General features: G+C 44.5%; 1 protein-coding gene across 3 annotated transcripts in view; it reads left to right on the plus strand.

Moving 5' to 3' along the window:
• NCAPD2 (non-SMC condensin I complex subunit D2) overlaps positions 1-10,583 on the plus strand; it is a 31,679-nt gene that overhangs the window by 12,618 nt on the left and 8,478 nt on the right. For all 3 annotated transcript variants that reach the window (XM_049624971.1, XM_049624969.1, XM_049624972.1), the window contains exons 6-17: positions 214-356; positions 2,527-2,654; positions 2,727-2,850; positions 3,023-3,170; positions 4,108-4,305; positions 4,641-4,775; positions 4,872-4,959; positions 5,052-5,232; positions 8,787-8,911; positions 9,282-9,518; positions 9,828-10,002; positions 10,252-10,336. In XM_049624971.1, coding sequence (XP_049480928.1) covers positions 214-356; positions 2,527-2,654; positions 2,727-2,850; positions 3,023-3,170; positions 4,108-4,305; positions 4,641-4,775; positions 4,872-4,959; positions 5,052-5,232; positions 8,787-8,911; positions 9,282-9,518; positions 9,828-10,002; positions 10,252-10,336 — 1,767 coding nt within the window. The remainder of the gene's footprint in view (positions 1-213; positions 357-2,526; positions 2,655-2,726; positions 2,851-3,022; positions 3,171-4,107; positions 4,306-4,640; positions 4,776-4,871; positions 4,960-5,051; positions 5,233-8,786; positions 8,912-9,281; positions 9,519-9,827; positions 10,003-10,251; positions 10,337-10,583) is intronic.

The following is a 10,583-nucleotide window of genomic DNA, read 5'->3' on the forward strand; positions in this document are numbered from 1 at the left end:
ATTTACAATTTGTAAAATGTATTTTACAAATTTACAATTTGTAAAATTGTATTTACAATACAATTTTAATACATTAATACAATTTGTAATACATCTGCTGTGTTAGCTTCTACCTTATCTCAATACTGGACAGTTTGGGCACTCAGACTAGCAGATTTTGACCCACTTTGTCTTCCTTATTTTTCCCTAAATGTATGCATGATCCTTTTTTAGGGGAAGAAAGCCCGGGCCAAGGCCGCCCACGGCTTTGACTGGGAAGAAGAGAGGCAACCAATTCTTCAGCTTCTAACGCAGCTGCTCCAGCTGGACATTCGTCACCTGTGGAACCACTCAATAATTGAAGAGGAATTTGTCAGGTCGGTGGTTAAGATGGTCATAGTGAACTGTGAGGAACGAGGGCTCTGTTGCTAGATATGTCTTCTTTCTGAATACTTCATTTCATGCCTCACTTCTGTATGGAAGACATAGAAGTATACTCATAACATAGAATTATTAGTAAGTAGATAACAAATGTTAGAAACTGCCATGAGTTTCTTATCTGTAATGCTCATTTGCTCATTCATGACATAGTATTTATTGAGAATCTCCTGGCTGCATGGCTGGTATTATTGCAGGCACTAGAAACATAAGTTTCTGCCCTCTTAGAGTTTATATTATAGAGCAGAAGATGATTTTTAAAGTAAGTAAAATACATGGTTTGTTTTATAGTTTATGATTGTGGAGAACAATAGAGGAGGGGATGGGGAGTTTGATGGAAGAGAGTTGTGATTTCTTTGAGAAAGAAACAGAGCATGCGGGGGAGGGACAGAGAGAGAGAGGGAGAGACAGAATCTGAAGCAGGCTCCAGGCTCAACTGTCAGCACAGAGTTCAATGTAGGGCTCGAACTCGCAAGCCATGAGATCGTGACCTGAGCTGAAGTTGGATGCTCAACTGAGCCACTCAGACGCCCCGAGAGTTGTGATCTTAAATCAGCTGTTCTAGCAAGGCCTTTTTGAGGTGGTGACATTTGGGCAAAAACCCAGAGGAGGCCGTATGAGGCACAGGAATATGGAGGAATAACAAGGGTGAGGAACGGAACAGCAGGTACAAAAACCCTGAGGAAGGCATATATCTGGCATGTACAGGTGGTAGCAGTGAGGCGAGAGACACGACGGCTGAGCAGGTGAAAGGGATAGGCTGTGAAATCCCAGAAGCAGTGGGGAGCCAACTGCAGATCCTTGGCCAGCATGGTGACTTTGGCATTTTCTCAGAGTGAGATGGGGCCACTCAAGGGTTCTGAGCAGGGCAGTGACGTGGTCTGACTAGGGCTTTAACAGGATCATCCTGGCTGTTGTGTTGAAACAGACTATGAAAGGAAAGGAAGAAAGCAGGAGACCAGTTAGGAGGCTGTTGCAGTAACTTGGGCAAGAGATGATGGTAGCTTAGACCCAAGAGTGGCAGTGGATATGGGGAGAAGTGGATGGACTCTGTACTTTTTTCCCTAAGGTAGAGCTTACAGGATAGCTGATAGAGGTGTATGAAGTTTGAGGGAAAGTTCAGTCAAGGATGACTCACTCAGGGTTTTGACCTGAGCTTTCAGAATAAACATAAAAAGAGGTGGGGGTGGATGCTTGGTTGGCTCAGGGAGCTAAGCAGCCGACTCTTGATTTCGGCTCAGATCATGACCTCACGGTTCGTGAGTTCAAGCTCCACGTTGGGCTCTGCACTGGCAGCACGGAGCTTGCTTGCAATTCTGTCTCTCTCTCTCTCTCTCTCTCTCTCTCTCTCTCTGCCCCTCCCCTGCGCGCGCTCTCTCTCTCTCTCTCTCTCTGCCCTTTCCCTGCTTCCTCTTTCTCTCTCTTCTCTCAAATAAATAAACATTTTTTAAAATGCTTAAAAAAAAAGAGAGTTCAAAGTTTGAATACAAAGAGAGGATACAAAGATTGAGGTCCGTATCAGACATCTAAGCAATGTTGTCTGATTCCGATGTTGAATGTGCAAGTCTGGAGCACGAGAGGGAGGTCTGAGATAGGGTACCCATTTGGGCAGTCAGTGTATTTATATAAATGGTATTTATGCCCCAACTCTGAATGAGATTACCAAATCAGTAAGCATAGCTAGAGGAGAGCAGAAATCCTTACTGTACTCTGGGGAAGGGAGTCTGGCATCTGGGAAGCCACATGAAGTATGTTTCCAAGAGAAATGTGGTCAGCTGCATCCAGTGCAGCTAAAAGGTCAACCAAGATGAGAACTGAATTAACCATGATGTTTAACCATGGGAAGTCATTGGTCACTTTCTCCTACCCTTTATCATCTATTTGGGTTCTGTATAAGTATAACTGGTTGAAGGTTGGTAATCTTGAAGGACAGAGCACCTATCTAGAGTCGGCAAAGCAAAGCACCTTGGTGTAGACGGTGATCAAAAGAGTGAAGAAAGCTAGAAGACCCTGACTTTGGGGCAGGAGAAGGAGAATGAAAGCGGCAGGGCCCCAGTATAGATGAATCCACACAGCTGACTTCATCATCTCCCTCCCTCCTTTTCTCAGTTTGGTTACTGGCTGCTGCTACCGCCTCCTGGAGAACCCCACCATTAGTCACCAGAAGAACCGCCCCACCCGGGAAGCTATAACACGCCTGCTTGGTGTCGCCTTGACACGTTATAATCATATGCTCAGTAAGTTAGCCCTCTGCCTTGCCCCGCGGTTTCCATTTTGCCCATAATTTCTCACATGTAGTATTTCCACAGGTGCCACTGTGAAGATCATCCAGATGCTGCAGCACTTTGAACACCTGGCACCGGTACTGGTGGCGGCTGTGAGTCTGTGGGCAACTGATTATGGAATGAAGAGCATCGTGGGAGAGATTGTAAGGTGACTCTTGTCTAAGTTTCTGATTCTCATCTCCCTCAGGGGGAAGATAAAAGAAAGATTAAAAATATATCTCTGTACATACTAGGTTTCTTTAGATTTTAGATACCTGACTTCCCTTCCCTTACTGGGAACTGAATTATCTTGCTGTGGCTGTGCTTTCTTTCCTGCACAGAGAGATTGGACAGAAGTGTCCCCAGGAGCTGAGTCGGGACCCCTCAGGGGCAAAGGGCTTTGCGGCCTTTCTGACAGAACTAGCAGAACACATCCCAGCCATCTTGATGTCCAGCATGTGCATTTTGCTGGATCATCTGGATGGAGAGGTAGGTGGTCCCCTGGGAATCTCAGGTTCTTCTGGGAATTTTAAGGCTGTTTCTTATAACAAGAAGATGGCTTTCCCGTGAAGTCAAGGTGTCTAAGCATAACTTGGTAGCAGTTTCTTCCTACAGAGAAGCAGATAGAGTTTATTGACTAAAGAGCTATTTGTTAATCTCCATTTCAGTATCAACCGGTTTTATCCACGCCTGGTAAGGGGATGGCAATTCCATGCCTTAGGTCTAGTGAGAGTCACTCGGCCATTGTTCTGAGTCCCTTCCATTCATCAGGATGAAGCTCCTTCCATTCTTCCTACCATAGAGCTTGCCTGTACTCTCTGAACAGTGCCACTCTCAATTCTTTCTGCCTGGCTGCCATCCGCACTGATGCAGGGCATCCCGGGTCAATGTCAAGGACAAAGAGGTCCTAGGTCATCTAGTGTATTATGACTTCTTGTGCAAGACTCCATTCTCTAGCTCTTGGCCTGGCAAAAACCCCAACCCCTGTTCCTCACATTCTGCAGTGGACTTGCATGGCACCCTAGGGCTGACTTGTACTTCTCTGTGTTTCATTCTTTTGTCAGTAAAATGCAAGAAGGAGTGGGAGGGAAGGGGGTGTTTTATTAGGATGGATCAAAGGCTTTGAAGCTTCAGATGAAAGGTAGAAATTAACACTTTTTAAACGTGTACAGATGTGATGAGCCTTATGGGGAAAAAATTGGGGTTCTAGTTTATTTTGTCCCTATATTCTCAAGCAGACAAGGCCCCTTCCATTGATCTCAGGAGTGGATACCCAGGCAACTGACCAAAAAAAGTCAGAGTGAAGCAAGCTTACCCTTAACTTAAGGCCTCACCCCTTCTTTGTGCCTGGACAGGCCCAAGAGTTTGGGGAAGGGAGAGTTAGCATTGGAGTGAGGAGCCTCAGACCAGACCACTTCTCCCGTAGAGTTACATGATGCGTAATGCTGTGCTGGCAGCTATGGCGGAGATGGTCCTGCAGGTTCTGAATGGTGATCAACTGGAGGAAGCAGCCCGAGACACCAGAGACCAGTTCTTGGACACCTTGCAAGCCCATGGCCACGACGTCAACTCCTTTGTGCGGAGTCGTGTTTTGCAGCTCTTTACCCGAATCGTCCAGCAGAAGGTGAATAGTCTTCTGCATGATAAAGACATAACAGTATTCTGTAGACAGGCTGGAGAAAAGAGGAATCCCATGTCCCACAGAAGAGTCTAGAATTCACATTCTTACTATCGGTAATAAAGGTCTTCCTCTACCAAGGACAAGGATGCCTGGCTCCGTTTAAGGACTATACTGTGTCTTAACCACGACAAAGAGTAACTGTTTTATATCCCATAGAAAAGTTTCTTTAGAGTGAGTAGGTAGCTCACATACAGTGTACTTCAAGAACATTTTGAGTATGATGAACAGAATGGATGATGTGGTACGCGAGCTCATTCTTCTCTTCCTACCCCACATAGGCTCTCCCCTTGACACGTTTCCAAGCAGTGGTGGCCCTAGCAGTGGGACGTCTGGCAGACAAGTCAGTGCTAGTATGTAAAAATGCCATTCAGCTGCTGGCCAGTTTTCTTGCCAATAATCCCTTTTCCTGCAAGGTAAGTAGGCTTGATCTACCCAAAAGAGAAAGAATAAATGGAAACAGGAATGAAATTATGTGACTTAATGACCCTGATATTCATTTACCTTGGTAGCTTAGTGACACTGACCTTGCTGGACCACTGCAGAAGGAAACCCAGAAATTACAAGAGATGAGGGCCCAGAGGCGAACTGCAGCTGCTTGTAAGTAGTTACTGTGTAGGAATCCTCACCCTAGACATCCTGTTCCCTGCCATCAGAAACTCCAAGAGTCTAAGTGAGACTTTCTCATTCAGCTGCAGTGCTGGACCCAGAGGAGGAGTGGGAAGCCATGCTGCCAGAGTTGAGGTCTACCCTGCGGCAGCTGCTAAAGCTTCCCCAGGAAGAAGAAGAGATTCCTGTGGTGATTGCTAGTACAGAGACCACCGAAGACGTGAAAGAACGCATCCATCAGTTGCTTGCCAAGGCTAGTTACAAGTATGTGAAAGAGTGAGATTTTCTCTAATGATCTTTTTAGGTTTAGAGTTAACTTATTTATGTGTGTATGTATGTATGTATGTATGTATGTATTTTTATTAAGTTTATTTACTTATTTTGAGAGACAGCGTGGGCCGGGAAGGGGGAAAGAATAAGGGAGGGAGGGAGAGAGAACCCCAAGCAGGCTCCGCACTGTCAGCACAGAACCCGACGCGGGGCTCCATTTCACAGACCGTGAGATCATGACCTGAGCCAAAACTGAGTCGGATGCTTAACTGACTGAGCTACCCAGGCGCCCCCATTGGTTTTTTTGTTTTGTTTTGTTTTGTTTTGTTTTGTTTTGTTTTGTTTTAATGTTTTACCTATATTTGAGGGAGAGGGAGACATAGAACCTGAAGCCAGCTCCAGTCTCTGAGTCGTCAGCACAGACCCCTGTGCAGAGCCCAGACTCACAAACTGTGAGATCATGACCTAAGCCAAAATCGGATGCCCAACGGACTGGGCCACCCAGGTGCCCCTAGAGTTAGTTAACTTTTCTTGTGTGTGTTTATTTATTTATTTTGAGAGAGTGTGTGTGTGAGCACAGGGGAGGAGCAGAGAGAGGGAGAGAGAGAATCCCAACCAGGCTCTGCACTGTCAGCACAGAGCCCAACATGGAGCTCGAACTCAAAACATGAGATCATGACCTAAGCTGAAACCAAGAATTGGACGCTTAACTGACTGAGCCACCTGGCGCCTCTAGAGTTAACTTTTGAGGAACAGTATTTCTTTAAAAGGAACTGCACTTGGGACAGCTGGGTGGCTCAGTCAGTTAAGCGTCTGTCAATTTTAGCTCACATCATGATCTTAAAGTTTGTGAGATGATGCTCCACATTGAGGTCTGTTTTGACAGCATGGGGTTCTCTCTCTCTCGCTCTCTGCCCCTCTCACCCTCTCACTTGTGTGCGCATGCGCTCGCTTCTCTCTCTCATAAAGAAAGAAAGAAAGGAAGAGGAAGAAAGAAAGAGAAAAAGAAATCTTTTAAAAAGTCTTTAAAAAAACATCAGGGCACGTGGGTGGCTCAGTTGGTTAAGCGTCCAACTTCTGCTCAGGTCATGATCTTGTGGTTCATGAGTTCAAGCCCCACATCCAGCTCTCTGCTGTCAGCTCAGGGCCTGCTTCGGATCCTCTGTCCCTCCCCTGCTCACTTTCTCTCTCTCTCTCTCTCTCTCTCTCTCTGTCAAAAATAGTAAAAGTCTTTAAAAAGTAAATAGGAGCACCTGGGTGGGACAGTCGGTTAAACATCTGACTCTTGATCTCGGCTTAGGTCATGATCTCACAGTTTATGAGTTTGAGCCCAGTGTCAGGCTCTGCGCTGATGCTGTGGAGCCTGCTTTGGATCGGTCTCCTTCTCTCTGGACCTCCCTTGCTTGTATGCTTGCTCTCGCTCTCTCTCTGTCTCTCTCAAAATAAATAAACTTAAAAAAATTTTTGTTTAAATAAATGAAATGAACTGCACTTGGGGTATGCTGCCACCAAGTGATGGTAGGTGTTTTCATTATAATAATGGCCTGAACACCAGATTTATGCCAAAGGCACAGTCCACAATTAAGCATGCTTTTCTACTTTTACAAATGTTTAAAGAAACCATGAAAACAGCTAAATGTAAATAATGTTATAATTAAATATGCAAAAGTTCTCCATTTGAAGAAGAAAGCCTGTAAGTATAATTCTAGTTGTATAATCTTAAATAAGTTGCTTAAATTTCCTTGGCCTCAGTTTCATTATTTGTAAAATAAGAAATTGATTAGGGGCGCCCAGCTGGTTCATTCAGTAGAGCATGCAACTCTTGATCTCAGGGTCGTGAGTTCAAGCCCCACATTGGGCGTAGAGCTTACTTTAAAAAGAAACAAACCAACAAAAAAACCTTTAAAAAAATAAAAGCCTTTAAAAAGAAGCAATTGATTAGATCATGTGGTCTCTAATTTCTTTCTACTAAATCCTGTGAGCTAATAAATAATATTAAACTCCATTAATCCTACTTTAATCTTGAAATCAGCCTCATTGTTAATCCTGACCTTGGAGAACAGATTTCTCCCAGTGTTTTTGTGACTCTAGAACTTCAGGGCAGCTAGCAACAAAAGCCCTTCTAGCTATCAGCAGGTCTCCTTAAACCTCAGCCACAAGTTACTGATTTATTTCCTACCTAATTAGGCTGTTCAGAAAAGACTGAATGGAAGGTGGCTAGTTTGCTCTCCCTTATGTCTCTCTGGTGTCTCTATTTACTTTGCTAAGGCGTAAAGAAGTACTGTAATTTTATAACTGCTTCTTCTGCCTCCAACCATATTAGTATTTTCTCCTGTCAGTTAAAATAAAGATTTCTTCTCATGTTAAAGATGTCCCCTCCTCCTTCAGAAAACCTCAGCAGTCAGTGCTGGGTTATGGTCTTAATAACTGAGGTATTTGATGCCAGTTAAACGTGTGTTAGAACAAAACTTCTTTTAAAAACTTTTTAACAGTTTAATAATAGTATTTTTTAGAACAGAAAATTACATTAAAAAATGAGCCTGGCTGGCTCAGTCAGTATTGCATGCGACTCTTAAACCCAGGGTTGTGAGTTCAAGCCCCACACTGGGTGTAGAGATTACTTAAAAATCTTTTTTTTTTTTTAATTAGTACATTCACACGGTACAAAATTTTAAATTATAACAAGGACAGGCATTGTAAAGTCCCTTCCAAACCTATTTCCTAGCTACTTAGATTCACTTCCTACAAGGAAGCGACATTCCGAGTTTATCGCACACCCTTCTAGAGATAACAAAGACGTATAGTGTAACATATGTTCTTTTCCTTCCCTTCTTACACAAATGGTAGAATTTTCTACCCACTGATCTACCACCTTGCCTTTTTTCACTTAACAACGTACTGCAATGTTTTTAATATTTATACATGAATAGCTGCCTCATTCTTTTTTATGCTAACATTGACTCCCATTGTATGGATGTCCCATAAATTAATCAGTTATTGAACACTTACTTTTTCTAAACTTTGACTTAGCAAAGTTTTTAAGTAGATGTTTGGAGTAGGTTTGTAACCTTTAAATTTGAAAAGTCTTATTTGAGTTTCTTTGAAGACTATGTAGTAAAGCCTTGTCACTTCAAAAATGGGAAAGTGTTTTGAGCTCCACCCTTGTAGGTGCTTCTGAACTTTTTTTTTTTTTTAATGTTTTTATTTTTGAGAGAGAGGGAGAGACAGAGTACTAGCAGGGGAGGGGCAGAGAGAGAGGGAGACACGGAATCCAAAGCAGGCTCCAGGCTCTGAGCTCTCAGCATAGAGCCCGACATGGGGCTCAAACCCATGAACCGTGAGATCATGACCTGAGCTGAAGTCAGATGCTTAACCAACTGAGCCACCCAGGCGCCCCACTTCTCAACTTTTTAAGCATGAGAAGTGTCCCTTTTCTTTGGGGCAGTAAGTCTAGGTTCTCGATGTAATCATGAGGTAGGCTGCATTACAGAAGGCTGCGGTGACACTCCCGTGGGTGCCAAGTTGGTGACCGGTGGATGTTCTTCCAGGCAGGCCATCATTCTCACTCGAGAAGCCATAGGCCACTTCCAGGAGTCTGAGCCTTTCAGTCATGTGGACCCAGAGGAGTCAGAGGAGACCAGGTTCCTGAATCTCTTGGGGACTATCTTCAAAGGTATTTCTTTTCCTTCTTCAGTTAGCAAACAAAACATTTCAATTAGTATCGATGGGCTATTTACTTTATGCCAGACACTGGCCTGGGAGTGCCAGGAGGCACTGTGCCACAGCAGTCCAGAGGAGATTTGGCAGTGCCCTGGAATGGATATAGCCCATGGACCTAAGATTGATAGTCATAGGGCGTGAAATGGTATTTCCAAACCATAGAGGATGTTCGGAATTTTTTGAGAAATGAACCAAGACATTTCAGAGTAGGTTCTAAGTGTATACCCTCCCATTGTGGAAAGAACTATCTGGGGATGTTGTAGCCGATAGATTTCCCCATACACCTTCGAGCAATAACCATCCTAGAATTCTCTAACTCCTAGGCCCAGCAGCTTCCACACAGGAGAATGCCCAGGGTTCTGCAGGGAACATGGGCCCAGGACAGACAGACAGTAAAGACAAGCCCAGTGTGTCAGAGCCCGTGAAATCCAGGGAAAGCGATGAGCTGGTGAAGCAGGAGATGCTGGTGCAGTATCTGCAGGACGCCTACAGCTTCTCTCTGAAGATTACAGAGGCCATTAGCATCATCAGCAAGATGATGTATGAAAACACAACTACAGGTGTGCCAGCATCCCTCTCTGTAAGGACTGTGTCTTGGGGTTGGAAAAACCAGTCTTGCCTGTATTTTATTGATAACTGTCTGCTCCTTCAAAAGGCAAGGATTCTTTATTTCCGTTTGCTTTGTCTAGCTCTGTGGAGCAGACGTGGTATGCATAGGGTATTTCACGACAGGGCCATCTAGGATGATATTCTCGGGGGAAATGGAAGAAGCTTCCACTTGCATGTTGCTACAGTAGGAAAGGTTCTATCTCTAAGTATTGGGGGAATTTTGCCAAGCAGATGGGTGACATTTCTGTCTCTCCCCTCAGTGGTGCAGGAGGTGATTGAATTCTTTGTGATGGTGTTCCAATTTGGGGTACCTCAGGCCCTGTTCGGGGTGCGCCGCATGCTCCCTCTCATCTGGTCTAAGGAGCCTGGCATCCGGGAAGCTGTGCTTAATGCCTACCGCCAGCTTTACCTCAGCCCCAGAGGGGACTCTGCCAGGTATATGTGGTACCTTTGCCTCTGCCAGCTTTAACAGGGTCAGCTTCTCAGGGGACGTTTGCAGTCTCCTACAGGAATGGCAGGGGGCGGGGGCATCCTTCTTGAGGAGTCCTGAATCTAATGGGGCTCAGGGCGGGGCTGGACTTCCAGTAAAGTCATCTGACACTGTGGTGGGATAGTCCTAATCACCTGTTTGCCAGGTTTAACTTGCCAGTTTTTAATGACCTCTGCTCTCTGCTATTCCCACAGAGCCAAAGCCCAGACTTTGATTCAGAATCTCTCTTTGCTACTAGTGGATGCCTCAGTTGGGACTATCCAGTGTCTTGAGGAAATTGTAAGTCTCTTTCTTTCCTTTCCTTACTTTCCTTCCTTCATTCCTTTCTTCCTTCCCTTCTTTTCTTTTCTTTTTTTTTCCTTTCTTTCTTTCTTCCCTTTCTTTCTTTCTTTCTTGTTTGTTTGTTTGTTTGTTTGTTTATGTAATCTCTGCAGCCAATGTGGGACTCAAACTCATGACCCTGAGATCAAAAATCACATGCTCTTCTGACCAAGCCAGCCAGGCGCCCCCTTACTTCTATTTTCTT

This window comes from Panthera uncia, chromosome B4 (assembly GCF_023721935.1).
Source record: "Panthera uncia isolate 11264 chromosome B4, Puncia_PCG_1.0, whole genome shotgun sequence".
Classification (NCBI taxonomy): Eukaryota; Metazoa; Chordata; class Mammalia; order Carnivora; family Felidae; genus Panthera; species Panthera uncia.